Raw genomic sequence first — 27,681 nt, 5'->3', positions numbered from 1 at the left:
AAAGTTATTAAAAATATTGGCTAAAATGACCTTCAGGCTGTGTGTATAAGGTGTATAAGAAACATAAATGCATTCTGTGCTTAGACTTGGGTCTCATCGCCATGATATCTCATTATAGTATGCAATTGTTCCAAAACACGGAAAAATCCGATATCCAAAATACTTCTGGTCCCAAGCATTTTGTATAAGGGACACTCAACCTGTGTGTGTGTGTGTGTGTGTATGTATGTGTGTGTATGTATATGTGTATGTATGTATGTATGTGTGTGTATATGTGTATATATATATATATGTGTGTGTGTGTGTGTGTGTGTGTATATATATATATATATATATATATATATATATATATATATATTTATTTCTCTAACGTCCTAGTGGATGCTGGGGACTCCGTAAGGACCATGGGGAATAGACGGGTTCCGCAGGAGACTGGGCACTCTAAGAAAGAATTAGGACTACTGGTGTGCACTGGCTCCTCCCTCTATGCCCCTCCTCCAGACCTCAGTTAGAATCTGTGCCCGGACGGAGCTGGGTGCATTTTAGTGAGCTCTCCTGAGCTTGCTATTAAGAAAGTATTTTAGTTTGTTTTTTTATTTTCAGAGAGCTTCTGCTGGCAACAGACTCTCTGCTACGTGGGACTGAGGGGAGAGAAGCAAACCTACTAACTGCGGCTAGGTTGCGCTTCTTAGGCTACTGGACACCATTAGCTCCAGAGGGATCGAACACAGGAACTTAACCTTGGTCGTCCGTTCCCGGAGCCGCGCCGCCGTCCCCCTCGCAGAGCCAGAAGACAGAAGCCGGCGGGTGAAGCAAGAAGACGTCAAAATCGGCGGCAGAAGACTCCTGTCTTCATATGAGGTAGCGCACAGCACTGCAGCTGTGCATCATTGCTCCCACATTACACCCACACACTCCGGTCACTGTAGGGTGCAGGGCGCAGGGGGGGGCGCCCTGGGCAGCAATTGAGTACCTCCTGGCAAAATAGGGCATATATACAGCTGGGCACTGTATATATGCATGAGCCCCCGCCATTATTTTTACACAAAATCGCGGGACAGAAGCCCGCCGCTGAGGGGGCGGTGCTTCTTCCTCAGCACTCACCAGCGCCATTTTCTCTCCACAGCTCCGCTGAGAGGAAGCTCCCCAGGCTCTCCCCTGCAGACTCACGGTAGAAAGAGGGTAAAAAGAGAGGGGGGGCACATAAATTTAGCGCAATAATCACAAATACAGCAGCTACCAGGTAAACACTAAATTACTGTGTAATTCCTGGGTTATATAGCGCTGGGGTGTGTGCTGACATACTCTCTCTCTGTCTCTCCAAAAGGCCTTTTGGGGGTTCTGTCCTCAAATAGAGCATCCCCTGTGTGTGTGGTGTGTCGGTACGATTGTGTCGACATGTTTGACGAGGAAGGCTATGTGGAAGCAGAGCAGGTGCAGATGAATGAGGTGTCTCCGCCGACGGCGCCGACACCTGATTGGATGGATATGTGGAAGGTGTTAAATGATAATGTAAACTCCTTGCATAAAAGGTTGGATAAAGCTGAAGCCTTGGGACAGTCGGGGCCTCAACCCATGCCTGCTCCTACAGCGCAGAGGCCGTCAGGGTCCCAGAAGCGCCCACTATCCAAAATTGTTGACACAGATATCGACACGGATTCTGATTCCAGTGTCGATGGCGATGATGCAAAATTGCAGCCTAAATTGGCTAAAGCCATCCGCTACATGATTATAGCGATGAAGGATGTATTGCACATACAGTATCAGAGGTAAACCCCTTTCCCTGACAAGAGAGTTTATATGTTTGGGGAGAAAAAGCAAGAGGTGACCTTTCCCCCTTCACATGAGTTAAATGAGTTATGTGGAAAAGCTTGGGATTCTCCTGATAGGAAAGTGCTGATTTCCAAAAGGTTACTTATGGCGTATCCTTTCCCGCCAACGGACAGGTTGCGCTGGGAATCCTCCCCTAGGGTAGACAAAGCTTTGACACGCTTATCTAAGAAGGTGGCCCTGCCGTCACAGGATACGGCCTCCCTAAAGGATTTTGCAGATAGGAAGCAGGAAGGTATCCTGAAGTCTCTGTATACACATTCAGGTACTCTACTGAGGCCGGCAATTGCGTCGGCCTGGCTGTGTAGTGCTGTAGCAGCATGGACTGATACTCTGTCTGAGGAACTGGATACCTTGGACAAGGATACTATTTCTCTGACGTCCTAGTGGATGCTGGGTACTCCGTAAGGACCAGGGGAATAGACGGGCTCCGCAGGAGACTGGGCACTCTTAAAAGAAAGATTAGGTACTATATCTGGTGTGCACTGGCTCCTCCCTCTATGCCCCTCCTCCAGACCTCAGTTAGAATCTGTGCCCGGCCAGAGCTGGATGCACCTAGTGGGCTCTCCTGAGCTTACTAGAAAAGAAAGTATTTGTTAGGTTTTTTATTTTCAGTGAGATCTGCTGGCAACAGACTCACTGCTACGAGGGACTGAGGGGAGAGAAGCAAACCTACCTGCTTGCAGCTAGCTTGTGCTTCTAAGGCTACTGGACACCATTAGCTCCAGAGGGATCGAACACAGGGCCCGACCTCGATCGTCCGTTCCCGGAGCCGCGCCGCCGTCCCCCTTGCAGAGCCAGAAGACGGAAGAACCATGAGAAAATCGGCGGCTGAAGACTCCGGTCTTCAATAAGGTAGCGCACAGCACTGCAGCTGTGCGCCATTGCTCCCACAGCACACCACACGCTCCGGTCACTGGTGGGTGCAGGGCGCTGGGGGGGGCGCCCTGGGCTGCAATAAGTATACCTTTTGGCAAATGTGCACATAATACAGTTATAAACTGTATATGTGCCTAATCCCCCGCCATTAACATTATTAAAAAAGCGGGAGAAGCCCGCCGCGGAGGGGGCGGGGCTATCTTCCTCAGCACAGCCAGCGCCATTTTCTCTTCACAGCTCCGCTGGAAGGACGCTCCCCAGGCTCTCCCCTGCAGTATACACTACGAGAAGGGTAAAAAAGAGAGGGGGGGCACATAAATTTAGGCGCAAAAGGTGATATAAGCAGCTATTGGGGGAAAATTCACTTTGTGTATAGTGTAAATCCCTCTGTTATATAGCGCTCTGGTGTGTGCTGGCATACTCTCTCTCTGTCTCCTCAAAGGACTTTGTGGGGTCCTCTCCTCAGTCAGAGCATTCCCTGTGTGTGTGTGTGTGTGCGGTGTGTCGGTACGGCTGTGTCGACATGTTTGATGAGGACGCTTACGTGGAGGCGGAGCAGGAGCCGATAAGTGTGATGTCGCCCCCTGTGGGGCCGACACCAGAGTGGATGGATATGTGGAAGGTATTAACCGACAGTGTCAACTCCTTGCATAAAAGGTTCGATGACGTAACAGCTTTGGGACAGCCGGCATCTCAGCCCGCGCCTGCCCAGGCGTCTCAGAGGCCATCAGGGGCTCAAAAACGCCCGCTACCTCAGATGGCAGACACAGATGTCGACACGGAGTCTGACTCCAGTGTAGACGATGATGAGACAAATGTACAATCCACAAGGGCCATCCGATGCATGATTACGGCAATGAAAAATGTGTTGCACATTTCTGACATTAACCCGGTTACCACTAAAAAGGGTATTATGTTTGGGGAGAAAAAGCAGCCAGTGACTTTTCCCCCATCTGATGAGTTAAATGAATTGTGTGAAGAAGCGTGGTGTTCCCCAGATAAGAAATTAGTGATTTCTAAGAGGTTACTAATGGCGTACCCTTTCCCACCAACGGACAGGTTGCGTTGGGAAACATCCCCTAGGGTGGACAAGGCGCTCACACGCTTATCAAAAAAGGTGGCACTGCCGTCTCAGGATACGGCCGCCTTAAAGGAGCCTGCAGATAGAAAGCAGGAGGTTATCCTGAAGTCTGTGTATACACACTCAGGTACTATACTGAGACCTGCTATTGCTTCAGCATGGATGTGTAGTGCTGCAGCAGCATGGTCTGATACCCTGTCAGATAACATTGATTCCCTTGACAGGGATACTATTTTGCTAACCATAGAGCATATTAAAGACGTAGTCTTATATATGAGGGATGCACAGAGGGACATTTGCCGGCTGGCATCTAGAATTAATGCAATGTCCATTTCTGCCAGGAGAGTATTATGGACTCGGCAGTGGACAGGTGATGCTGATTCTAAAAGGCACATGGAAGTTTTGCCTTATAAAGGTGAGGAATTGTTTGGGGACGGTCTCTCGGACCTCGTATCCACAGCAACAGCTGGGAAGTCGACTTTTTTACCTCCGGTTCCCTCACAGCCTAAGAAAGCACCGTATTATCAAGTACAGTCTTTTCGGCCTCAGAAAGGCAAGCGGGTCAGAGGCGCGTCCTTTCTGCCCAGAGGCAGGGGTAGAGGGAAAAAGCTGCACCAGACAGCCAGTTCCCAGGAACAAAAATCCTCCCCTGCTTCCACTAAGTCCACCGCATGACGCTGGGGCTCCACAGGTGGAGCCAGGTGCGGTGGGGTCCGTCTCCGGAACTTCAGCGACCAGTGGGTTCGCTCACAGGTGGATCTCTGGGTTCTACAAGTGGTATCTCAGGGATACAAGCTGGAGTTCGAGGCGTCTCCCCCTCGCCGTTACCTCAAATCAGCCTTGCCAGCTGCTCCCAAGGAAAGGGAGGTAGTACTGGCGGCAATTCACAAGCTGTACCTTCAGCAGGTGATAATCAAAGTTCCCCTCCTTCAACAGGGACGGGGTTACTATTCCACAATGTTTGTGGTACCGAAACCAGACGGTTCGGCGAGACCCATTCTAAATTTGAAATCCTTGAACACTTATATAAGGAAGTTCAAGTTCAAAATGGAATCGCTCAGGGCGGTTATTGCAAGCCTGGAAGAGGGGGATTTTATGGTGTCACTGGACATCAAGGATGCTTACCTACATGTCCCCATTTACCCACCTCACCAGGAGTACCTCAGGTTTGTGGTACAGGACTGCCATTACCAATTCCAGACGTTGCCGTTTGGTCTGTCCACGGCACCGAGGGTATTTACCAAGGTAATGGCCGAAATGATGATACTCCTTCGAAAGAAGAGAGTTATAATTATCCCGTACTTGGACGATCTCCTTATAAAGGCAAGGTCCAAGGAGCAGTTGTTGGTCGGAGTAGCACTATCTCGGGAAGTGCTACAACAGCACGGCTGGATTCTGAATATCCCAAAGTCGCAGCTGGTTCCTACGACGCGTCTGCTGTTCTTGGGCATGATTCTGGACACAGAACAGAAGAAGGTGTTTCTCCCAGGGGAGAAGGCCAAGGAGTTGTCATCTCTGGTCAGAGACCTCCTGAAACCAAAACAGGTGTCGGTGCATCACTGCACGCGAGTCCTGGGAAAGATGGTAGCTTCTTACGAAGCAATTCCCTTCGGCAGGTTCCATGCAAGGATCTTTCAGTGGGATCTGTTAGACAAGTGGTCCGGATTGCATCTTCAGATGCATCGGCTGATCACCCTGTCCCCGAGGGCCAGGGTGTCTCTGCTGTGGTGGCTGCAGAGTGCTCATCTTCTCGGGGGCCGCAGATTCGGCATTCAGGACTGGGTCCTGGTGACCACGGATGCAAGCCTCCGAGGTTGGGGGGCAGTCACTCAGGGAAGAAACTTCCAAGGACAATGGTCGAGTCAGGAGACTTCCCTACACATAAATATTCTGGAACTAAGGGCCATTTACAATGCCCTAAGTCAAGCAGAACCCCTGCTTCAAAACCAGCTGGTGCTGATTCAGTCAGACCACATTACGGCGGTCGCCCATGTAAACCGACAGGGCGGCACAAGAAGCAGGATGGCGATGGCAGAAGCCACAAGGATTCTCCGATGGGCGGAGAATCACGTGCTAGCACTGTCAGCGGTGTTCATTCCGGGAGTGGACAACTGGGAAGCAGACTTCCTCAGCAGGCACGACCTCCACCCGGGAGAGTGGGGACTTCATCCAGAAGTCTTCCAGCTGATTGTAAATCGTTGGGAAAGGCCACAGATGGACATGATGGCGTCCCGCCTCAACAAAAAGCTAAAAAGATATTGCGCGAGGTCAAGGGACCCTCAGGCGATAGCTGTGGACGCTCTAGTGACACCGTGGGTGTACCAGTCGGTTTATGTGTTCCCTCCTCTTCCTCTCATACCAAAGGTACTGAGGATAATAAGAAAGAGAGGAGTAAGAACTATACTCATCGTTCCGGATTGGCCAAGAAGAACTTGGTACCCGGAACTACAAGAAATGATCTCAGAGGACCCTTGGCCTCTGCTGCTCCGACAGGACCTGCTACAGCAGGGGCCCTGTCTGTTCCAAGACTTACCGCGGCTGCGTTTGACGGCATGGCGGTTGAACGCCGGATCCTAATGGAAAAGGGCATTCCAGTTGAAGTCATTCCTACGCTGATAAAAGCTAGGAAGGATGTGACAGCAAAACATTATCACCGCATATGGCGAAAATATGTTGCTTGGTGTGAGGCCATAAAGGCCCCCACAGAGGAATTTCAGCTGGGTCTATTTCTGCACTTCCTACAGTCAGGAGTGACTATGGGCCTAAAATTGGGATCCATTAAAGTCCAGATTTCGGCCCTGTCTATTTTCTTTCAAAAAGAACTGGCTTCACTGCCTGAAGTTCAGACATTTGTTAAGGGAGTGCTGCATATTCAGCCCCCTTTTGTGCCTCCAGTGGCACCTTGGGATCTCAACGTAGTGTTGGATTTCCTAAAATCACATTGGTTTCAGCCACTTCAGACCGTGGAGTTGAAGTATCTCACGTGGAAGGTAGTCATGCTGTTGGCCTTGGCCTCAGCTAGGCGTGTGTCAGAATTGGCGGCTTTGTCCTGTAAAAGCCCATATCTGATTTTCCATATGGACAGGGCAGAATTGAGGACTCGTCCCCAATTTCTCCCAAAGGTGGTATCAGCGTTTCATTTGAACCAACCTATTGTGGTGCCTGCGGCTACTCGGGACTTGGAGGATTCCAAGTTGCTGGACGTAGTCCGGGCCCTGAAAATCTATGTTTCCAGGACGGCTAGAGTCAGAAAAACTAACTCGCTGTTTATCCTGCATGCACCCAACAAGCTGGGTGCTCCTGCTTCAAAGCAGACTATTGCTCGCTGGATCTGTAGCACGATTCAACTTGCACATTCTGCGGCTAGACTGCCGCATCCTAAATCAGTAAAAGCCCATTCCACGAGGAAGGTGGGCTCTTCTTGGGCGGCTGTCCGAGGGGTCTCGGCTTTACAACTTTGCCGAGCGGCGACTTGGTCAGGGTCAAACACTTTTGCTAAATTCTACAAGTTTGATACCCTGGCTGAGGAGGACCTAGAGTTTGCTCATTCGGTGCTGCAGAGTCATCCGCACTCTCCCGCCCGTTTGGGAGCTTTGGTATAATCCCCATGGTCCTTACGGAGTACCCAGCATCCACTAGGACGTCAGAGAAAATAAGAATTTACTCACCGGTAATTCTATTTCTCGTAGTCCGTAGTGGATGCTGGGAGCCCGTCCCAAGTGCGGAATTTCTGCAATACTTGTATATAGTTATTGCTTAACTATAGGGTTATTGTTCTGAGCCATCTGTTGAATGAGGCTCAGTTGTTGTTCATACTGTTAATTGGGTATAGTTATCACAAGTTGTACGGTGTGATTGGTGTGGCTGGTATGAGTCTTACCCTGGATTCCAAATCCTTTCCTAGTAATGTCAGCTCTTCCGGGCACAGTTTCCCTAACTGAGGTCTGGAGGAGGGGCATAGAGGGAGGAGCCAGTGCACACCAGATATAGGACCTAATCTTTTCTTTTAAGAGTGCCCAGTCTCCTGCGGAGCCCGTCTATTCCCCTGGTCCTTACGGAGTACCCAGCATCCACTACGGACTACGAGAAATAGAATTACAGGTGAGTAAATTCTTATTTTTACTGACCCTGGGGCATATAAAAGACGCTGTCCTATATATGAGGGATGTCCAGAGAGACATTTGCCTACTGGGCTCTAGAATAAATGCAATGTCGGTTTCTGCCAGAAGGGTCCTGTGGACTCTGCAATGGACAGGTGATGCAGACTCAAAAAAGAACATGGAGGTTTTACCTTATTAGGGTAAGGAATTGTTTGGGGACGGTCTCCCGGACCTAGTTTCCACAGCTACAGCTGGGAAGTCAAGTTTTTTGCCATATATTCCCTCACAACCTAAGAAAGCACCGTATTACCAAATGCAGTCCTTTCGATCACAAAGAAGCAAGAAAGTTAGAGGTGCGTCCTTTCTTGCCAGAGGCAGGGTTAGAGGAAAGAAGCTGCACAATACAGCTAGTTCCCAGGAACAAAAGTCCTCCCCGGCTTCCACTAAATCCACCGCATGACGCTGGGGCTCCACGGGTGGAGCCAGGAGCGGTGGGGGCGCGTCTCCGTCATTTCAGCCACCAGTGGGTTCTCTCACAGGTGGATCCCTGGGCGATACAGATTGTGTCTCAGGGATACAAGCTGGAATTCGAAGTGATGCCCCCTCACCGTTACCTCAAATCGGCCCTGCCAGCTTCCCCCATGGAAAGGTAAGTAGTGTTAGCGGCAATTCACAAATTTTATCTCCAGCAGGTGGTGGTAAAGGTTCCCCTCCTTCAACAGGGAAGGGGTTACTATTCCACAATGTTTGTGGTACCGAAACCGGATGGTTCGGTCAGACCCATATTGAATTTAAAATCCCTGAACATTTACCTGAAAAGGTTCAAGTTGAAGATGGAATCGCTGAGAGCGGTCATTGCAAGCCTGGAAGAGGGGGATTTTATGGTGTCTCTGGACATCAAGGATGCTTACCGGCATGTCCCCATTTATCCACCTCATCAGGAGTACCTCAGATTTGTGGTACAGGACTGTCATTACCAATTCCAGACGTTGCCGTTTGGTCTGTCCACGGCTCCGAGAATATTTACCAAGGTAATGGCGGAAATGATGGTGCTCCTACGAAAGCAAGGAGTCACAATTATCCCATACTTGGACGATCTCCTCATAAAGGCGAGGTCCAGGGAGCAGTTGCTGGTCAGCGTAGCACACTCTCAGGAAGTGTTGCAACAGCACGGCTGGATTCTGAATATTCCAAAGTCGCAGCTGATTCCTACGACGCGTCTGCCCTTCCTGGGCATGATTCTGGACACGGACCAGAAGAAGGTGTTTCTCCCGGCGGAGAAGGCTCAGGAGCTCGTGACTCTGGTCAGAGACCTCTTAAAACCAAAACAGGTGTCGGTGCATCACTGCACGCGAGTCCTGGGAAAGATGGTGGCATCATACGAGGCCATTCCCTTCGGCAGGTTCCATGCGAGGAACTTTCAATGGGATCTGTTGGACAAGTGGTCCGGATCGCATCTTCAAATGCATCGGCTGCTCACCCTATCCCCCAGGGCCAGGGTGTCTCTTCTGTGGTGGCTGCAGAGTGCTCACCTTCTCGAGGGCCGCAGGTTCGGCATACAGGACTGGGTTCTGGTGACCACGGATGCAAGCCTCCGAGGATGGGGGGCAGTCACTCAGGGAAGAAACTTCCAAGGGCTGTGGTCAAGTCAGGAGACTTGTCTGCATATAAATATCCTGGAACTAAGGGCCATATACAACGCCCTGAGTCAAGCGGAGCCTCTGCTTCGCAACCATCTGGTGCTGATTCAGTCAGACAACATCACCGCAGTGGCTCATGTAAACCGCCAGGGCGGCACAAGAAGCAGGGTGGCGATGGCGGAAGCCACCTGAATTATTCGTTGGTCGGAGAATCACGTGCAAGCACCGTCAGCGGTGTTCATTCCGGGAGTGGACAACTGGGAAGCAGACTTCCTCAGCAGGCACGACCTCCACCCGGGAGAGTGGGGACTTCATCAGGAAGTCTTCACTCAGATTACAAATCGATGGGAACTGCCACAGGTGGACATGATGGCATCCCGCCTGAACAAAAAGCTACAAAGGTATTGCGCCAGGTCAAGAGACCCTCAGGCGATAGCTGTGGACGCTCTTGGGTGTTCCAGTTGGTCTATGTGTTTCCTCCTCTTCCTCTCATACCCAAGGTGCTGAGAATCGTAAGAAAAAGGAGTGAGAACAATACTCATTGTTCCGGATTGGCCAAGAAGGACTTGGTACCCGGAACTGCAAGAAATGCTCACAGAGGACCCGTGGCCTCTGCCTCTCAGACAGGATCTGTTGCAACAGGGGTCCTGTCTGTTCCAAGACTTACCGCGGCTGCGTTTGACGGCATGGCGGTTGAACGCCGGATCTTAGCGGAAAAAGGCATTCCGGATGAAGTTATTCCTACGCTGATACAGGCTAGGAAGGACGTGACGGCAAAACATTATCACCGTATATGGCGAAAATATGTTGCTTGGTGCGAGGCCTGGAAGGCCCCTACAGAGGAATTCCAGCTGGGCCGGTTCCTACACTTCCTACAGTCAGGAGTGACTATGGGCTTAAAATTAGGATCCATAAAGGTCCAGATTTCGGCCCTATCCATTTTCTTTCAAAAGGAACTGGCTTCACTTCCTGAGGTTCAGACGTTTGTAAAGGGAGTGCTGCATATTCAGCCCCCTTTTGTGCCACCGGTGGAACCTTGGGATCTTAACGTGGTGTTGAGTTTCCTGAAATCTCACTGGTTTGAGCCACTTAAGACCGTGGAGCTAAAGTATCTCACGTGGAAAGTGGTCATGCTATTGGCCTTAGCTTCGGCTAGGCGTGTGTCAGAATTGGCGGCTTTGTCATGTAAAAGCCCCTATCTGGTTTTCCATATGGACAGGGCAGAATTACGGACTCGTCCGCAATTTCTGCCGAAGGTGGTGTCATCTTTTCATTTGAACCAACCTATTGTGGTGCCTGCGGCTACTCGTGACTTGGAGGATTCCAAGTTACTTGATGTAGTCAGGGCTTTGAAGATTTATGTAGCCAGAACGGCTGGAGTCAGGAATACTGACTCGCTGTTTATCCTGTATGCATCCAACAAGCTGGGTGCTCCTGCTTCAAAGCAAACTATTGCTCGCTGGATCTGTAACATGATTCAGCAGGCTCATTCTGCTGCTGGATTGCCGCATCCAAAATCAGTAAAAGCCCATTCCACAAGGAAAGTGGGCTCTTCTTGGGCGGCTGCCCGAGGGGTCTCGGCATTACAGCTTTGCCGAGCAGCTACTTGGTCGGGTTCAAACACTTTTACAAAAATTCTACAAGTTTGATACCCTGGCTGAGGAGGACCTTGTGTTTGCCCATTCGGTGCTGCAGAGTCATCCGCACTCTCCCGCCCGTTTGGGAGCTTTGGTATAATCCCCATGGTCCTTACGGAGTCCCCAGCATCCACTAGGACTTTAGAGAAAATAAGATTTTACTTACCGGTAAATCTATTTCTCGTAGTCCGTAGTGGATGCTGGGCGCCCGTCCCAAGTGCGGACTTCTTCTGCAATACTTGTATATAGTTATTGCTTAAATAAGGGTTATGTTATGTTGCATCAGGTTGTCTGATGCTCTGTTGTTTTTCATACTGTTAACTGGGTAAGGTTATCACAAGTTATACGGTGTGATTGGTGTGACTGGTATGAGTCTTACCCTGGATTCCAAAATCCTTTCCTTATAATGTCAGCTCTTCCGGGCACAGTTTCCTTAACTGAGGTCTGGAGGAGGGGCATAGAGGGAGGAGCCAGTGCACACCAGTAGTCCTAATTCTTTCTTAGAGTGCCCAGTCTCCTGCGGAGCCCGTCTATTCCCCATGGAGTCCCCAGCATCCACTACGGACTACGATAAATAGATTTACCGGTGAGTAAAATCTTATTATTTATATATATAATCTATCTATCTATCTATCTATCTATCTATCTATCTATCTATCTATCTATCTATCTATCTATCTATCTATCTATCTATCTATCTATCTATCTATCTATCTATCTCCATCCAGCCATCCGTGTGTGTACTACGGCACTACCGATGCTATGCCTGCTAGGTAGCAGTATTTCATACCTTGCTTGTGTGCCTTCCTCTGGGGGCTCAACCAGGATAATATCACTATGTAACAGGCGGCACTCCAAGACTTTCAGTGAATAAAAAAACGTGCTTTAATGGATCAACGTTTCGGGGCTCTGGACCCCATCGTTGGATAAAACATGTGAAAAACTGTGGAAATATTTATACTTACAGTACCAAATAGACTCTCCTCCTTGCTCCAGCTCACGCACCCGGCGTCCGTGCCGCTACTTCCGGTTTCGGGACTGATGTCACACCAGAAGTGATGACTGTCGGGACCCGCTGCTGGGGCACTGTGGGCACAAGTCAGGGCTAACAGTAATCTCGCCTAGGTGAAAAAACGGCCCTGTTATTGAATATGGTGAATCCCCTTTCGCCCTAAAACTAGTGAAAAGTCTAGTTTTTTTGCCTAGGCGATAAAAACGGACCTCCATAGAAATGTTTAATTTAATATTTTCATTGTTTCTCATACATCCTAGAGGATGCTGGGGTCCACTTCGTGACCATGGGGTATAGACGGTTCCGCAGGAGTCATGGGCACTCTTAAGACTTTTCAATGGGTGTGTACTGGCTCCTCCCTCTATGCTCCTCCTCCAGACTTCAGTTTTAGAAATGTAATCAGGCAGACTGGATGCACTCTGAGGAGCTCTACTGAGTTTCTCTGAAAAGACTTATGTTAGGTTTTTTTATTTTCAGGGAGAACTGCAGGCAACAGACTCCCTGCTTCGTGGGACTGAGGGGGCAGAAGTAGGAACCAACTTCCTGAAGAGTTCCATGGCTCTGCTTCTGGCTGACAGGACACCATTAGCTCCTAAAGGGTACTGAACGCTAGCCGTGTCTAGATGCTCACTCCCACAGCACGCCGTCACCTCCCTCACAGAGCCAGAAGTCAGAAGACAGGTTAGTAGAAGACAGATCTTCTATCAAGAAAAGTGACGGCTGAGGTACAGCACGGCTGGCGGGAGCGCAGCGCTCCATTGCTGCCCTCACACACAGGCAGTGCAGGGCGCGGGGGGAGGGGGGGGCGCGCCCCGGACAGCAAAAACACCTCTATAAACTGGCAAACAGGGGGCATAAGATGCCCAGGCACAGCCCTACCCCCGCCAGTATAAATATTATGAAAAGTTTCTAAGGTAAAAAGGGCGGAGCTTCTTCCTCAGGCAGCCAGCACACTGCTCAGTGCCATTTTCTCTCTCCTCAGGCTGCAGAGACATCGCTGGTCCTCCTTCACTTCTGACTACAAGTATCAGGGTGCAAAACAGGGGGGGGGGGGGGGGGCACAAGCTAATTTGGTGCTTTACAAGTGTGTTTTACTGTGTAAAAGGCGCTGCATGTCAGTGGGCATTCTGTATTCACAGGCACTAGATACTGGCGCTGGGGTTGTGAACTGGCTGGTCCTAAACTGTGTCCCTCTGACAGATTTTACTGTGGGTCTGTCCCCTATAAGTCTCAGTGTGTCCGTGTGTGTGTTGTACACGTGTGTAATACATGTCAGAGGCAGGGAGTTCCTCCCCGGAGGAAACCATTTTAGGGACACAGAAGTGTAATGTGGTGGCGCTGCCGGCACACCAAGAGCCTGCATGGGTGAAAGAAATACGTGATAGTATGCATCATATCAATACGAGATTAGATAAGTCTGAATCTTATGCTGAGTGCTGGAGAAAATCTGTGGAGGATGTGATTTTTCATGGCTCTGTTCTTCCATCCGCAGGCGACCCCTCTGGGTCACATAAGAGACCATTTGCGAATATTGTGAATACTGATACCGACACGGACACTGATTCTTGTGACGACGATAGTGACTCCAGAGAAATAGATCATAAATTGGCAAAAAATATACAATATATGATTGTGGCTATAAGGGAAGTTCTGGAAGTCACGGAAGCCACTCCTGTACCTCAGGAGAAGGCTTATTTCTATAAAGAAAAGAAATCTAAGGTCACTTTCCCTCCTTCCCACGAGCTTAATACACTCTTTGAAGGGATGTGGGTGAATCCCGAAAAGAAATTTCGTATTCCCAAGAGAATTCAGATAGCTTATCCTTTCCCGGTGGAGGACAGGAAAAAATGGGAGTCACCCCCTGTGTTAGACAGTGCACTGTCCAGGTTGACAAAGAAGGTAATTCTCCCTGCACCTGGCACGGCTTCACTAAAAGAGCCGGCAGACCGAAAGATGGAAACTACATTGAAATCCATTTATGTTGGCAATGGTACGCTGCTCAGGCCCACAATTGTTTGCGCGTGGGTGAGTCGCACTATTGAAAAATGGTCAGAAAGCGTGTCATCAGAAATTGACAAAATTGATAAAGATGAGATATTCCCTAACTTAAGGAGTATCAAAGACTCTGCCGCATACATGCTAGAAGCGATGAAAGATATTGGACTCTTGAGTTCACAAGCCGCTACCATGGCAGTATCGGCTCGGCGGGCGTTGTGGATTTGCCAGTGGAACGCGGATGCAGATTACAAAAGAAATATGGAGGCTCTCCCATATAAAGGTGAGGCCTTATTTGGCGATGGACTGGATGCGTTAGTCTCTGCAGCTACCGCAGGTAAGTCAACATTTTTGCCTGCACCGGCAAAAAAGACATTTCTCTAACGTCTTAGAGGATGCTAGGGACTCCGTAAGGACCATGGGGATAGACGGGCTCCGCAGGAGACATGGGCACTTTAAGAAAGACTTTAGGTCTGGGTGTGCACTGGCTCCTCCCTCTATGCCCCTCCTCCAGACCTCAGTTTGATACTGTGCCCAGAGGAGATGGGTGCACTACAGGGAGCTCTCCTGAGCTTCCTGTCAGAAAGTATATTTGTTAGGTTTTTTATTTTCAGGGAGCCTGCTGGCAACAGACTCCCTGCATCGAGGGACTGAAGAGAGAGAAACAGACCTACTTCTGTGAGTTTCAAGGCTCTGTTTCTTAGGCTACTGGACACCATTAGCTCCAGAGGGATTGGTACGCAGGTCTCACCCTCGTCGTCCGTCCCAGAGCTGCGCCGCCGTCCTCCTCGCAGAGCCGGAAGATAGAAGCCGGGTGAGTATGAGAAGAAAAGAAGACTTCAGAGGCGGCAGAAGACTTCATGATCTTCATTGAGGTAACGCACAGCAGTAAAGCTGTGCGCCATTGCTCCCATACACCTCACACACCGCAGTCACTGTAAGGGCGCAGGGGGGGCGCCCTGGGCAGCAATAAAACCTCTCCATTGGCAAAATAAGTATATACATGTACAGATGGGCACTGTACATGTATATAACAGAGCCCCCGCCAGTTTTCAGTAATTTTGAGCGGGACAGAAGCCGGCCACCCAGGGGGCGGGGCTTCTCCCTCAGCACTCACCAGCGCCATTTTTCTCCACAGCAAAGCGCTGAGAGGAAGCTCCCCGGACTCTCCCCTGCTAATACACAGTAATAGAGGGGTTTTAAGAGGGGGGGGGGGGGGGGGATGACAAATTTGGTGGATATAAAGTATAAACCGCGCTACTGGATAAACATTTAGTGTTTTTTTTCCAGGGTCATATAGCGCTGGGGTGTGTGCTGACATACTCTCTCTCTGTCTTTCCAAAGGGCCTGGTGTGGAAACTATCTTCAGATAAGAGGTTCCCTGTGTGTGTGGTGTGTCGGTACGCGTGTGTCGACATGTCTGGGGTAGAAGGCTCACCTAGGGAGAAGGGGGAGCGTATGAATGTGAGGTCTCCGTCGGCGGTGCCGACACCTGACTGGATGGATATGTGGAATGTTTTAAGTGCTAGTGTGAACTAATTGCACAAAAGATTAGACAAAGAAGCTAAGGAACAGTCAGGGAGTGAACCCATGTCTGTCCCTATGTCGCCGGGACCTTCAGGGTCTCAGAAGCGCCCACTATCACAGATAGGAGACACAGATACCGACACGGATTCGGACTCCAGTGTCGACTACGATGATGCAAAGTTACAGCCAAAAGTGGCTAAATGTATTCGATATATGATTATTGCAATAAAAGAAGTGTTGCATATCACAGAGGAACCCCCTGTCCCTGACACGAGGGTACACATGTATAAGGGAAAGAAGCCTGAGGTAACTTTCCCTCCTCACATGAGTTAAACGAATTATGTGAAAAAGCGTAGGAATCTCCAGACAAAAAAACTGCAGATTCCCAAAAGGATTCTTATGGCGTATCCTTTCCCGCCAACGGACAGGATACGGTGGGAATCCTCCCCTAAGGTGGACAAAGCGTTGACACGCTTGTCAAAAAAGATAGCGCTGCCATCCCAAGATACGGCTACCCTCAAGGATCCTGCTGACCGCAAGCAGGAGGTTACCTTGAAATCCATTTACACACATTCTGGTACATTACTCAGACCGGCAATTGCGTTGGCCTGGGTTTGTAGCGCTGTAGCAGCATGGACAGATTCCTTATCAGCGGAAATTGAGACCCTAGATAAGGATACCATTTTATTGACCCTAGGCCATATAAAGGATGCTGTGTTATATATGAGAGATGCTCAAAGAGACATTAGTTTACTGGGTTCCAGAATAAACGCTATGTCAATTTCTGCTAGACGAGTCCTCTGGACCCGGCAGTGGACAGGTGATGCCGACTCAAAAAGATATATGGAGGTCTTACCTTACAAGGGTGAAGAATTGTTTGGGGAAGGGGTCTCGGACCTGGTCTCCACAGCTACGGCAGGTAAATCAAATTTTTTGCCTTATGTTCCCTCACAACCTAAGAAAGCGCCACATTATCAAATGCAGTCCTTTTGTTCAAATAAAAGCAAAAGAGTACGTGGATCGTCCTTTCTTGCCAGAGGTAAGGGCAGAGGTAAAAAGCTGCACAGCTAGTTCCCAGGAACAGAAGTCCTCCCCAGCCTCTGCAAAATCCACCGCATGATGCTGGGGCTCCGCTGAGGGAGTCCGCCCCAGTGGGGGCACGTCTTCGACTTTTCAGCCACATCTGGGTTCACTCACAGGTGGATCCCTGGGCAATAGAAATTGTTTCTCAGGGATACAAGCTGGAATTTGAAGAGGTGCCTCCTCGCCGGTTTTTCAAATCTGCTCTACCGACTTCTCCCCTAGAAAGGGAGATAGTGTTAAATCGGTGCCGTTTCTTGCGGCGGGCGAGCCATGCAACCGCACGGGGCGCCCGCCGCGGCACTTGCTGAGCACTTTCAAACCCCCTCTCCTCCCGAGTGCCCAGCTCGGGGGGCTGGGTTTCGCGGAATGACCTGTCTTCCGGAATGTGTAAAATGGGGACACCTGTCTGCCAGAATGTGTAAAATGGGGACACTTGCCTGCCGGAATGTGTAAAATGGGGACACCTGTCTGCCGCAATGTGTAAACTGGGGACACTTGCCTGCCGTAATGTGTAAAATGGGGACACTTGCCTGCCGGAATGTGTAAAATGGGGGCACGTGCCTGCCGCAATGTGTAAAATGGGGACACGTGCCTGCCGCAATGTGTAAAATGGGGACACTTGCCTGTTGTACTGTGTAAAATGGGTGCACGTGCCTGCCGCAATGTGTAAAATGGGGTCACTTTCCTGCCGCAATGTGTAAAATGGGGGCACGTGCCTACCGCAATGTGTAAAATGGGGACACTTGCCTACCGTGCTGTGTAAAATGGGGACACTTGCCTGCTGTAATGTGTAAAATGAGGACTTTTTTTTTTTATCCTGTGGTGGCCGATGATGAGATCAGATGAGGCCACGCCCATCTTAACAAAGCCATGCCCATTTTAACGAGGCCACACACCCTTGCCGGGTGTGAATGGGGGGGGGGGGGCGCATTTTTAAATCTCGCACTGGGAGCCAAATTGGCTAGAAACGGCCCTGTGTTAAATGCTATTCACAAATTGTGTCTTCAACAAGTGGTGGTCGAAGTTACCCTGCTTCAGAGAGGGAAGGGATACTACTCAACCCTTTTACAACAAAAGGCAATTAAGCCGGCGCTGGCTGTCTTTCCAATAATTAAAACAACTATGGATGATTTAAAAAACACTTGTATTTATTAACTGACACTAATTAGTGAAATAAAAACATGAATAAAATATAAAATTCACACAATCATATAAAATTATAGGGCATATATGGAGCTGAGAAAAAATTCAAATGTGCTGCTAATGAGAGTTTTGACAATCTATTATTGGAACACCTGCCTTGGAATTGTTCTCTGTGGGACATATCAATTACAGCATTCATCGGAGAGACCCAGCTTGAATACAAGTGATACAGCTTGCTTGCTGTTTTTCAAAAGCAATTGGAAGCCTCCGCTCATACGGGTAAAACCAGCTGTATTCCATTTCTCTTCCCCAGGGAACTTTTGTCCAGTGTTCTAGTCCGGGATCCTCAGTGGACACTCATTAGCAGCACATTTGAATTTTTTCTCAGCTCCATATATGCCCTATAATTTTATATGATTGTGTGAATTTTATATTTTATTCATGTTTTTATTTCACTAATTAGTGTCCGTTAATAAATACAAGTGTTTTTTAAATCATCCATAGTTGTTTTAATTATTGGAAAGACAGCCAGCGCCGGCTTAATTGCCTTTTGTTGTAAAAACTTTGTATTGGGACTGACAATCCCTTGCTGGCAGCTGTGACAGCGCGTCTGGAATTGTTCTTCTCATACTACTCAACCCTGTTTGTAGTTCCGAAACCGGACGGTTCAGTCAGACCCATATTGAATTTAAAATCCCTGAACATATACCTGCAAAGGGTCAAGTTCAAGATGGAATCGCTCAGAGCGGTCATCGCCAGCCTGGAAGGGGGGGATTTTATGGTATCTCTGGACATAAAGGATGCATACCTTCATGTCCCCATTTATCCACCTCACCAGGCGTACCTGAGATTTGCGGTACAGGATAGTCATTACCAATTTCAGACGTTGCCGTTTGGGCTTTCCACGGCCCCGAGGATTTTCACCAAGGTAATGGCGGAAATGATGGTGCTCCTGCGCAAGCAGGGTGTCGCAATTATCCCATACTTGGATGATCTCCTCATAAAAGCGAGATCACGAGAGCAGTTACTGAACAGCGTGTCACTTTCATTGAAGGTGTTACAGCAACACGGCTGGATTCTCAATATCCCGAAGTCACAGCTGGTTCCTACGACTCGTCTGACCTTCTTGGGCATGATTCTGGACACAGACCAGAAAAGGGTTTTTCTTCCGATAGAAAAAGCTCAGGAACTCATGACTCTAGTCAAGAACCTATTGAAGCCAAAACAAGTGTCTGTGCATCATTGCACTCAAGTCCTGGGAAAAATGGTGGCAACATACGAAGCCATTCCCTTCGGCAGGTTCCATGCAAGGACTTTCCAATGGGACAAGTGGTCCGGGTCACATCTACAAATTCATCGGCTGATCACCCTGTCCCCCAGGGCCAGGGTATCTCTCCTGTGGTGGCTGCAGAGTGCTCACCTTTTGGAAGGCCGCAGGTTCGGCATTCAGGATTGGATCCTGGTGACCACGGACGCGAGCCTCAGAGGGTGGGGAGCAGTCACACTGGTAAGAAACTTCCAAGGACTTTGGACAAGTCAAGAAACTTGTCTTCACATCAACATCCTGGAACTGAGGGCCATATACAACGCCCTACGTCAAGCGGAGAACTTACTTCGCGACCAACCAGTTCTGATCCAGTCAGACAACATCACCGCAGTGGCTCATGTAAACCGCCAAGGCGGCACAAGGAGCAGAATGGCAATGGCGGAAGCCACCAGGATTCTTCGCTGGGCGGAAAATCATGTAAGCGCACTGTCAGCAGTGTTCATTCCGGGAGTGGACAACTGGGAAGCAGACTTCCTCAGCAGACACGACCTGCATCCAGGGGAGTGGGGACTTCATCGGGTAGTCTTCGCACAGATTGCAAGTCAGTGGGGACTGCCCCAGATAGACATGATGGCGTCCCGCCTCAACTAAAAGCTACAGAGGTATTGCGCCAAATCAAAAGACCCTCAGGCGGTAGCAGTAGATGCCCTAGTGACACCGTGGGTGTTCCAGTCGGTCTATGCGTTTCCTCCTCTTCCTCTCATACCCAAGGTGTTGAGAATATTAAGAAAAAGAGGAGTGAGAACAATTCTCATTGTTCCAGATTGGCCACGAAGGACCTGGTATCCGGATCTGCTGGAAATGCTCACAGAAGATCCGTGGCCTCTACCTCTAAGACAGGACCTGTTAGAACAGGGGCCATGTCTGTTCCAAGACTTACCGCGGCTGCGTTTGACGGCATGGCTGTTGAACGCCGGATCCTAGAGGAAAAGGGAATTCCGGATGAGGTCATTCCTACTCTGATAAAGGCTAGGAAAGACATGACAGCTAAACATTATCACCGGATATGGCGAAAATATGTTTCTTGGTGTGAGGCCATGAATACTCCTACGGAAGAATTCCATCTGGGCCGTTTCCTTCACTTCCTACAGACTGGAGTGAATTTGGGCATAAAATTAGGCTCCATTAAGGTTCAGATTTCGGCCTTATCTATTTTCTTTCAAAAAGAATTGGCTTCTCTCCCAGAAGTACAGACTTTTGTGAAGGGAGTGCTGCGTATTCGGCCTCCTTTTATACTTCCGGTGGCGCCTTGGGACCTTAACGTGGTGTTGAGTTTCCTTAAGTCGCACTGGTTTGAACCACTTCAAACGGTGGAGTTAACATGACCACCTTCCAAGTGAGATATTTTATTAGCCTTGGCTTCGGCTAGGCGAGTGTCGGAATTGGCGGCTTTGTCTCATAAAAGCCCCTATCTGGTTTTCCATATGCATAGGGCGGAATTGCGGACCCGTCCTCAATTCTTGCCTAAGGTGGTGTCATCTTTTCATATGAGCCAACCTTTCGTGGTACCTGTGGCTACACGAGATTTGGAGGATTCCGAGTCCCTTGATGTAGTCAGGGCTTTGCAAATTTATGTGGCCAGAACGGCTAGAGAAAACAGAAGCACGGTTTGTCCTATATGCAGCCAACAAGGTTGGCGCCCCTGCTTCGAAGCAGACTATTGCTCGCTGGATCTGTAACACGATTCAGCAGGCGCATTCTACGGCTGGATTGCCGTTACCAAAATCGGTCAAGGCTCATTCCACTAGGAAGGTGGGCTCGTCTTGGGCGGCTGCCCGAGGGGTCTCGGCACTACAACTGTGCCGAGCTGCTACTTGGTCGGGTTCAAACACCTTTGCAAAGTTCTATAAGTTTGATACCCTGGCTGAGGATGACCTAAGGTTTGCTCATTCGGTGCTTCAGAGTCATCCGCACTCTCCCGCCCGTTTGGGAGCTTTGGTATAATCCCCATGGTCCTTACTGAAGTCCCCAGCATCCTCTAGGATGTAAGAGAAAATAAGATTTTAAACCTACCGGTAAATCTTTTTCTCGTAGTCCGTAGAGGATGCTGGGCGCCCGTCCCAAGTGCGGACTACTTCTGCGAGACTTGTAGTTTCATCAGGTTGGACTGATGCTATGTTGTTTTTTCATACTGTTAACTGTTTAATAGATACACAAGTTATACGGTGTGATTGGTGTGGCTGGTATGAATCTTGCCCTTGGATTAACAGAAATCCTTTCCTCGTACTGTCCGTCTCCTCTGGGCACAGTTTCTCTAACTGAGGTCTAGAGGAGGGGCATAGAGGGAGGAGCCAGTGCACACCCAGACCTAAAGTCTTTCTTAAAGTGCCCATGTCTCCTGCGGAGCCCGTCTATCCCCATGGTCCTTACGGAGTCCCCAGCATCCTCTACGGACTACGAGAAAAAGATTTACCGGTAGGTTTAAAATCTTATTATCACCTGCACATGCAGTCCTTTCGGCTCAATAAATACAAAAAAGCGAGAGGTTCCCCCTTCTTTGCGGGTAGGGGAAGGGGAAAGGGAAAGAAGTCCACAGCAGCTTCATGTTCCCAGGAGCACAAGTCTACCCCTACTTCTGCCAAATCTTCAGCATGACGCTGGGGCTCCTTTGCGGGAGGCCACTCGGGTGGGGGCACGTCTCAAACTGTTCAGCCAAGGTTGGATTCTGTCTGGCCTGGATCCCTGGGTGTTGCAAATAGTGTCCCAGGGATACAAGCTGGAGTTTTAAGACGTTCCCTCATGCCGATTTTTCAAATCGACCTTGCCAGCTTCTCTTCCAGAAAGGGAAGCAGTAACAGCGGCAATCCAAAAATTATGTCAGAATCAGGTCATAGTCCTGGTACCTTTGTCACAACAAGGGGAGGGGTTTTATTCAAGCTTTTTTGTAGTTCCGAAGCCAGACTGCTTGGTCAGACCGATCCTAAACCTGAAAAATCTGAATCTCTACTTGAAACGATTCAAGTTCAAAATGGAATCACTGAGGACAGTGATTTCCAGTCTGGAGGAGGGGGACTACATGGTGTCTGTAGACATAAAAGATCCTTACCTGCATGTTCCCATTTATCCTACTTACCAGGCAAATCTGAGAGTCGCGGTTCAGAATTGCCATTACCAATTCCAGACGTTACCTTTCGGTCTCTCCACGGTGCCGAGGGTATTCACCAAGGTGATGGCGGAGATAATGGTTCTCAAAAAGGAGTCCATATAAATCCTTATTTAGACGATCTCCTGATAAAGGCGAGATCCAGGGAGCAGTTGTTACAAAACATCACACTCTCCCTTTCAATACTCCAACAACACGGTTGGATCATAAATTATCCAAAGTCACAGTTGGAACCGACGACAAGATTGTCTTTTCTCGGGTTGATTCTGGACACAGAAGTTCAGAGAGTATTTCTTCCGGTAGAAAAGGGTCTGGAAATCCAGAAAATGGTAAAACAGATATTGAAACCATCGAGTGTGTCGATCCATCAGTGCATTCGGTTGTTGGGGAAGTGGTGGCGGCCTACGAGGCCATACAGTTTGGCAGGTTCCATGCCAGGGTATTCCAGTGGGACCTGTTGGACAAGTGGTCGGGATCCCACCTACACGTGCACCGGGAGATAATCCTATCGTCAAAAGCCAGGATTTCGCTCCTGTGGTGGCTACACAGTTCTCACCTACTAGAGGGACGCAGGTTCGGGATTCAGGACTGGCTCCTGGTAACCACGGATGCAAGTCTCCGAGGCTGGGGAGCTGTCACTCAGGGAGAAATCTTCCAGGGAAAATGGTCAAGTCAGGAAGCCTGTCTTCACATAAACGTGCTGGAATTGAGAGCCATTTACAACGGCCTTCAACAAGCGGTACATCTTCTTCAAGATCATCCCGTGCAGATCCGGTCGGACAATGTAACAGCAGTCGCGTACATAAACAGGCAGGGCGGAACGAAAAGCAGAGTGGCAATGGCAGAGGTGACGAAGATCCTCCTCTGGGCAGAAAGACATGCAAAGGCTCTGTCTGCAATTTTCATTCCTGGAGTAGACAACTGGGAAGCAGACTTCCTCAGCAGACACGATCTCCATCCAGGAGAGTGGGACCTACACCAAGAAGTCTTCCCAGAGGTGACAAGTCTTTGGGGAGTTCCTCAAGTAGACATGATGGCATCTTATCTCAACAAGAAGCTTCAGAAATATTGTTCCAGGTCAAGAGACCCTCTGGTCGGTGTATGTCTTTCCTCCACTTCCGCTGATCCCAAAAGTGCTCAGGATCATAAGAAGAACAAGAGTTCGAGCAATCTTCATTGCCCCAGACTGGCCAAGGAGGGCTTGGTACCCAGATCTTCAGGAGTTGCTCATAGAAGATCTTCGGCCTCTTCCTCTTCGCGAGGACCTGCTGCAGCAGGGGCCGTGCTTGTATCAATACTTACCGCGGCTACGTTTGACGGCATGGCTGTTGAGCGCCGGATCCTAGCCCCAAAGGGTATTCCAAGGATGTCATACCCACCCTTATTCAGGCCAGGAAAGGAGTAACGTTGAAACATTACCACCGTATTTGGAGAAAATATGTGTCGGTGTGAATCCAAGAAGGCTCCTACGGAAGAGTTTGAGTTGGGATGTTTTCTCCATTTTCTGCAGGCTGGTGTGGAGGTGGGCCTACGATTGGGATCAATCAAGGTCCAGATTTCGGCCTTGTCAGTGTTCTTCCAAAAACAATTAGCCTCTCTTTCAGAGGTTCAGACTTCCGTGAAAGGGGTTCTGCACATCCAGCCTCCATTTGTGCCTCCAGTGGCACCATGGGACCTTAATGTGGTGTTGCAGTTCCTTCAATCAGATTGGTTTGAGCCTCTACGAGAGATAGAGTTGAAGTTTCTCACTTGGAAAGTGGTGATGCTTTTGGCATCCGCGCGGCGGGTGTCTGAATTGGGGGCCTTGTCTCACAAGTGCCCTTACCTGATCTTCCATGAAGATAGGGCAGAGTTGAGGACTCGTCAACATTTTCTTCCGAAGGTGGTTTCATCTTTCCACATAAACCAACCTATTGTCGTGCCAGTGGTTACTGACACGTTCACTGAGTCAAAGTCTCTACATGTGGTTAGGGCTTTGAAGATTTATGTCGCTAGAACAGCTCGAATACGGAAAACAGAGTCTTTGTTTGTCCTGTATGCTCCCAACAAGATTGGGTGTCCTGCTTCCAAGCAGACTATTGCGCGTTGGATCAGAAGTATGATTCAGCATGCTCATACTACGGCTGGATTGCCGTTACCGACGTCGGTGAAGGCCCATTCCACTAGGAAGGTGGGCTCATCCTGGGCGGCTGCCCGGGGGGTCTCGGCATTGCAACTTTGCCGAGCAGCTACTTGGTCGGGGTCAGACACATTTGCTAAATTCTACAGGTTTGACACCTTGGCCGATGAAGACCTCAAGTTCGGTCAATCGGTGCTGCAGGGTCATCCGCACTCTCCCGCCCGTACTGGAGCTTTGGTATAAACCCCATGGTCATGAAGTGGACCCCAGCATCCTCTTGGACGTATGAGAAAATAGGATTTTGATCCCTACCGGTAAATCCTTTTCTCCTAGTCCGTAAAGGATGCTGGGCGCCCGTCCCAGTGCGTACTTTACCTGCAGTTTTGTTATTAGAGTTACACAAGTTGTGTTATATATGTTTCAGTGGGTGGTCTTCTGTATGCCGACTGACGGGATCCCGGCGCACAGTATACTGGCGCCGGGATCCCGACAGCCGGCATACCGACACTTATTCTCCCTCGTGGGGGTCTACGCCCCCCCCTGGAGGGAGAATAAAATAGTGTGGCGCGCATAGCGCGGCGAGCCCGCAAGGGGCTCATTTGCGCTCGCCACACTGTCGGTGAGCCGGCGGTCGGGCTCCCGGCGCCGGTATGCTGGTCGCCGGGAGCCCGACCGCCAGCATATCGTAGTGAACCCGTTTCAGCATGTTGCTGTAATTGGTTCATGCCTGTTGGCGTGTGTTCTGTTGAATGCCATGTTGTGCGGCATAGTTGAGGTGTGAGCTGGTATGTATCTCACCACTAGTTTAAAGTAAATCCTTTCCTCAAAATGTCCGTCTCCCTCAGCACAGTTCCTATAACTGAGGTCTGGAGGAGGGGCATAGAGGGAGGAGCCAGTTCACACCCATTGAAAAGTCTTAAGAGTGCCCATGGCTCCTGCGGAACCGTCTCTACCCCATGGTCATGAAGTGGACCCCAGCATCCTCTACGGACTAGGAGAAAAGGATTTACCGGTAGGTATCAAAATCCTGTTTTTCAATGCCTTACAAATGGAATTAAGCCATTTTACAATGTTATGATGCTTATCCTGTTGGTCCAGAAATATGACAAGATTGTCTTCTCGCTCTCTAGATTTCTCCTTTGCTTGAATTTGAAATCTAAACTCCATGAGTGCGCAAAGAACATCAAGGAGAAGATGTGGGGAACACCACTCAGAACTTCATTCAAGCTATGAACATGTTCCCAAACCTACGTGTGCTTTAAGCAAGCTTATAGAATTGCAGACTCCACCGTTATCGCGACACCAGTTGAAAAAATTAGAGGAGCATCGTTACCAAAGCTGTGGAAAATCACTTCTGGAACCATTAATGCAAGGATTTTGGGAATGGTTGGTAGGACAGGTCCCATCATGGATTGCACCAAATCTAATCACCATAATAGGACTTTCAATCAATATCTTTACAACAGTAGTTTTAGCATGTTACTGCCCAACAGCAACGGAACAGGTAAAATATTCTCTTGTACTCTTTAGGTATGCATGTGTTTTGTTTGTTTTTTTTCTTCATTTTTTTTTTTTTTTGAGGATATATGTCCTCTTTATTCTAGTCATATGATTTAAATAATAGCTTACTTGTGTTGTATGTACTTTGTTTACAAGCTAGAAAGAGTGTTAAATATGTTGGGAAGTGTTTTAAGTGCTTCTACAGATTTCCATGCATGAAATTAGTTTTGATATTCTAAAGGTTGCATGCACACGGTGAGATATTTACTATCTCCAATTTTAACTATGAGATTTCCATTGAACTCCCCCAGAGGCCAGAAGAACCGATTTTGACTATCTGTACCTTCGATTTTGACTAAGTGCCAATATTGAGTATACTTTGTACTAGATAGTACACTATATAGTCAAGGTTGACTTGTCTGCACAGTCTGTCTTTCCTTGCGATACCCACCCCGCGGTAGTGCGCATCGGTTTTGCAAGCTGCCTAACACAGTGTGATTTGCACTAACTTTCCTTGCGATTTTGACTAATAGTCAAAATCACAAGGATAAATCTCACTGTGTTGTACACACCTTAACACTAATTTAAAGCTGGTTAATTCTGCAGCATAGTTGAAATTGGACGAGATTCAGCCATATGCCTTTTGACTTCGCAGTCAGATCAAATTGGAAAATGCTTTAATGCAATGAAAGATCACTACAAACAAGTTAATGGCATTTACCAACTGCCCTTTAATGACTGCATTTACCAACATGCCCGTTGATCACATTGATTCCACTAACATTTCTATTAATTTGAATTAGGACCATACCTGCTTCAGTTTGGGATTAATAGCTCAAGATCATACTTCCATTATGCTTAACAAAACTATTTGAACCCATACCCATTTTAAGAATAAGTTTGACTGACCGCACAATAGTTTAAAGCATTGCTTTTTCCCTTTTTTTTTTTTTTTTTTATACCTGCAATATGCCTTTCATTTGATACACCCAAATTTCTAATATATTTCTCTAACGTCCTAGTGGATGCTGGGGACTCCGAAAGGACCATGGGGAATAGCGGCTCCGCAGGAGACTGGGCACAAAGTAAAAGCTTTAGGACTAGCTGGTGTGCACTGGCTCCTCCCCCTATGACCCTCCTCCAAGCCTCAGTTAAGATTTTGTGCCCGAACGAGAAGGGTGCAATCTAGGTGGCTCTCCTGAGCTGCTTAGAGTAAAAGTTTAAATAGGTTTTTTTATTTTCAGTGAGACCTGCTGGCAACAGGCTCACTGCATCGAGGGACTAAGGGGAGAAGAAGCGAACTCACCTGCGTGCAGAGTGGATTGGGCTTCTTAGGCTACTGGACATTAGCTCCAGAGGGACGATCACAGGCCCAGCCATGGATGGGTCCCGGAGCCGCGCCGCCGGCCCCCTTACAGAGCCAGAAGAGTGAAGAGGTCCGGAAAATTGGCGGCAGAAGACGTCCTGTCTTCAATAAGGTAGCGCACAGCACCGCAGCTGTGCGCCATTGCTCTCAGCACACTTCACACTCCGGTCACTGAGGGTGCAGGGCGCTGGGGGGGGGGGCGCCCTGGGACGCAATGAAAATACCTTAAATGGCTAAAAATACATCACATATAGCTCCTGGGCTATATGGATGTATTTAACCCCTGCCAGTTTTCCACAAAAAAGCGGGAGAAAGGCCGCCGAAAAAGGGGCGGAGCCT

At 48.9% G+C, this 27,681-nt stretch overlaps 1 protein-coding gene across 2 annotated transcripts in view; it reads left to right on the top strand.

Moving 5' to 3' along the window:
• CEPT1 (choline/ethanolamine phosphotransferase 1) overlaps positions 1 to 27,681 on the top strand; it is a 508,394-nt gene that overhangs the window by 75,910 nt on the left and 404,803 nt on the right. For both annotated transcript variants that reach the window (XM_063954949.1, XM_063954948.1), the window contains exon 2: positions 25,607 to 25,980. In XM_063954949.1, the coding sequence (XP_063811019.1) occupies positions 25,642 to 25,980 (339 nt within the window). In that variant the 5' untranslated portion in view covers positions 25,607 to 25,641. The remainder of the gene's footprint in view (positions 1 to 25,606; positions 25,981 to 27,681) is intronic.

Source organism: Pseudophryne corroboree, chromosome 2, assembly GCF_028390025.1.
Source record: "Pseudophryne corroboree isolate aPseCor3 chromosome 2, aPseCor3.hap2, whole genome shotgun sequence".
NCBI lineage: Eukaryota > Metazoa > Chordata > Amphibia > Anura > Myobatrachidae > Pseudophryne > Pseudophryne corroboree.
This window is presented reverse-complemented; position numbering and strand designations above follow the sequence as displayed.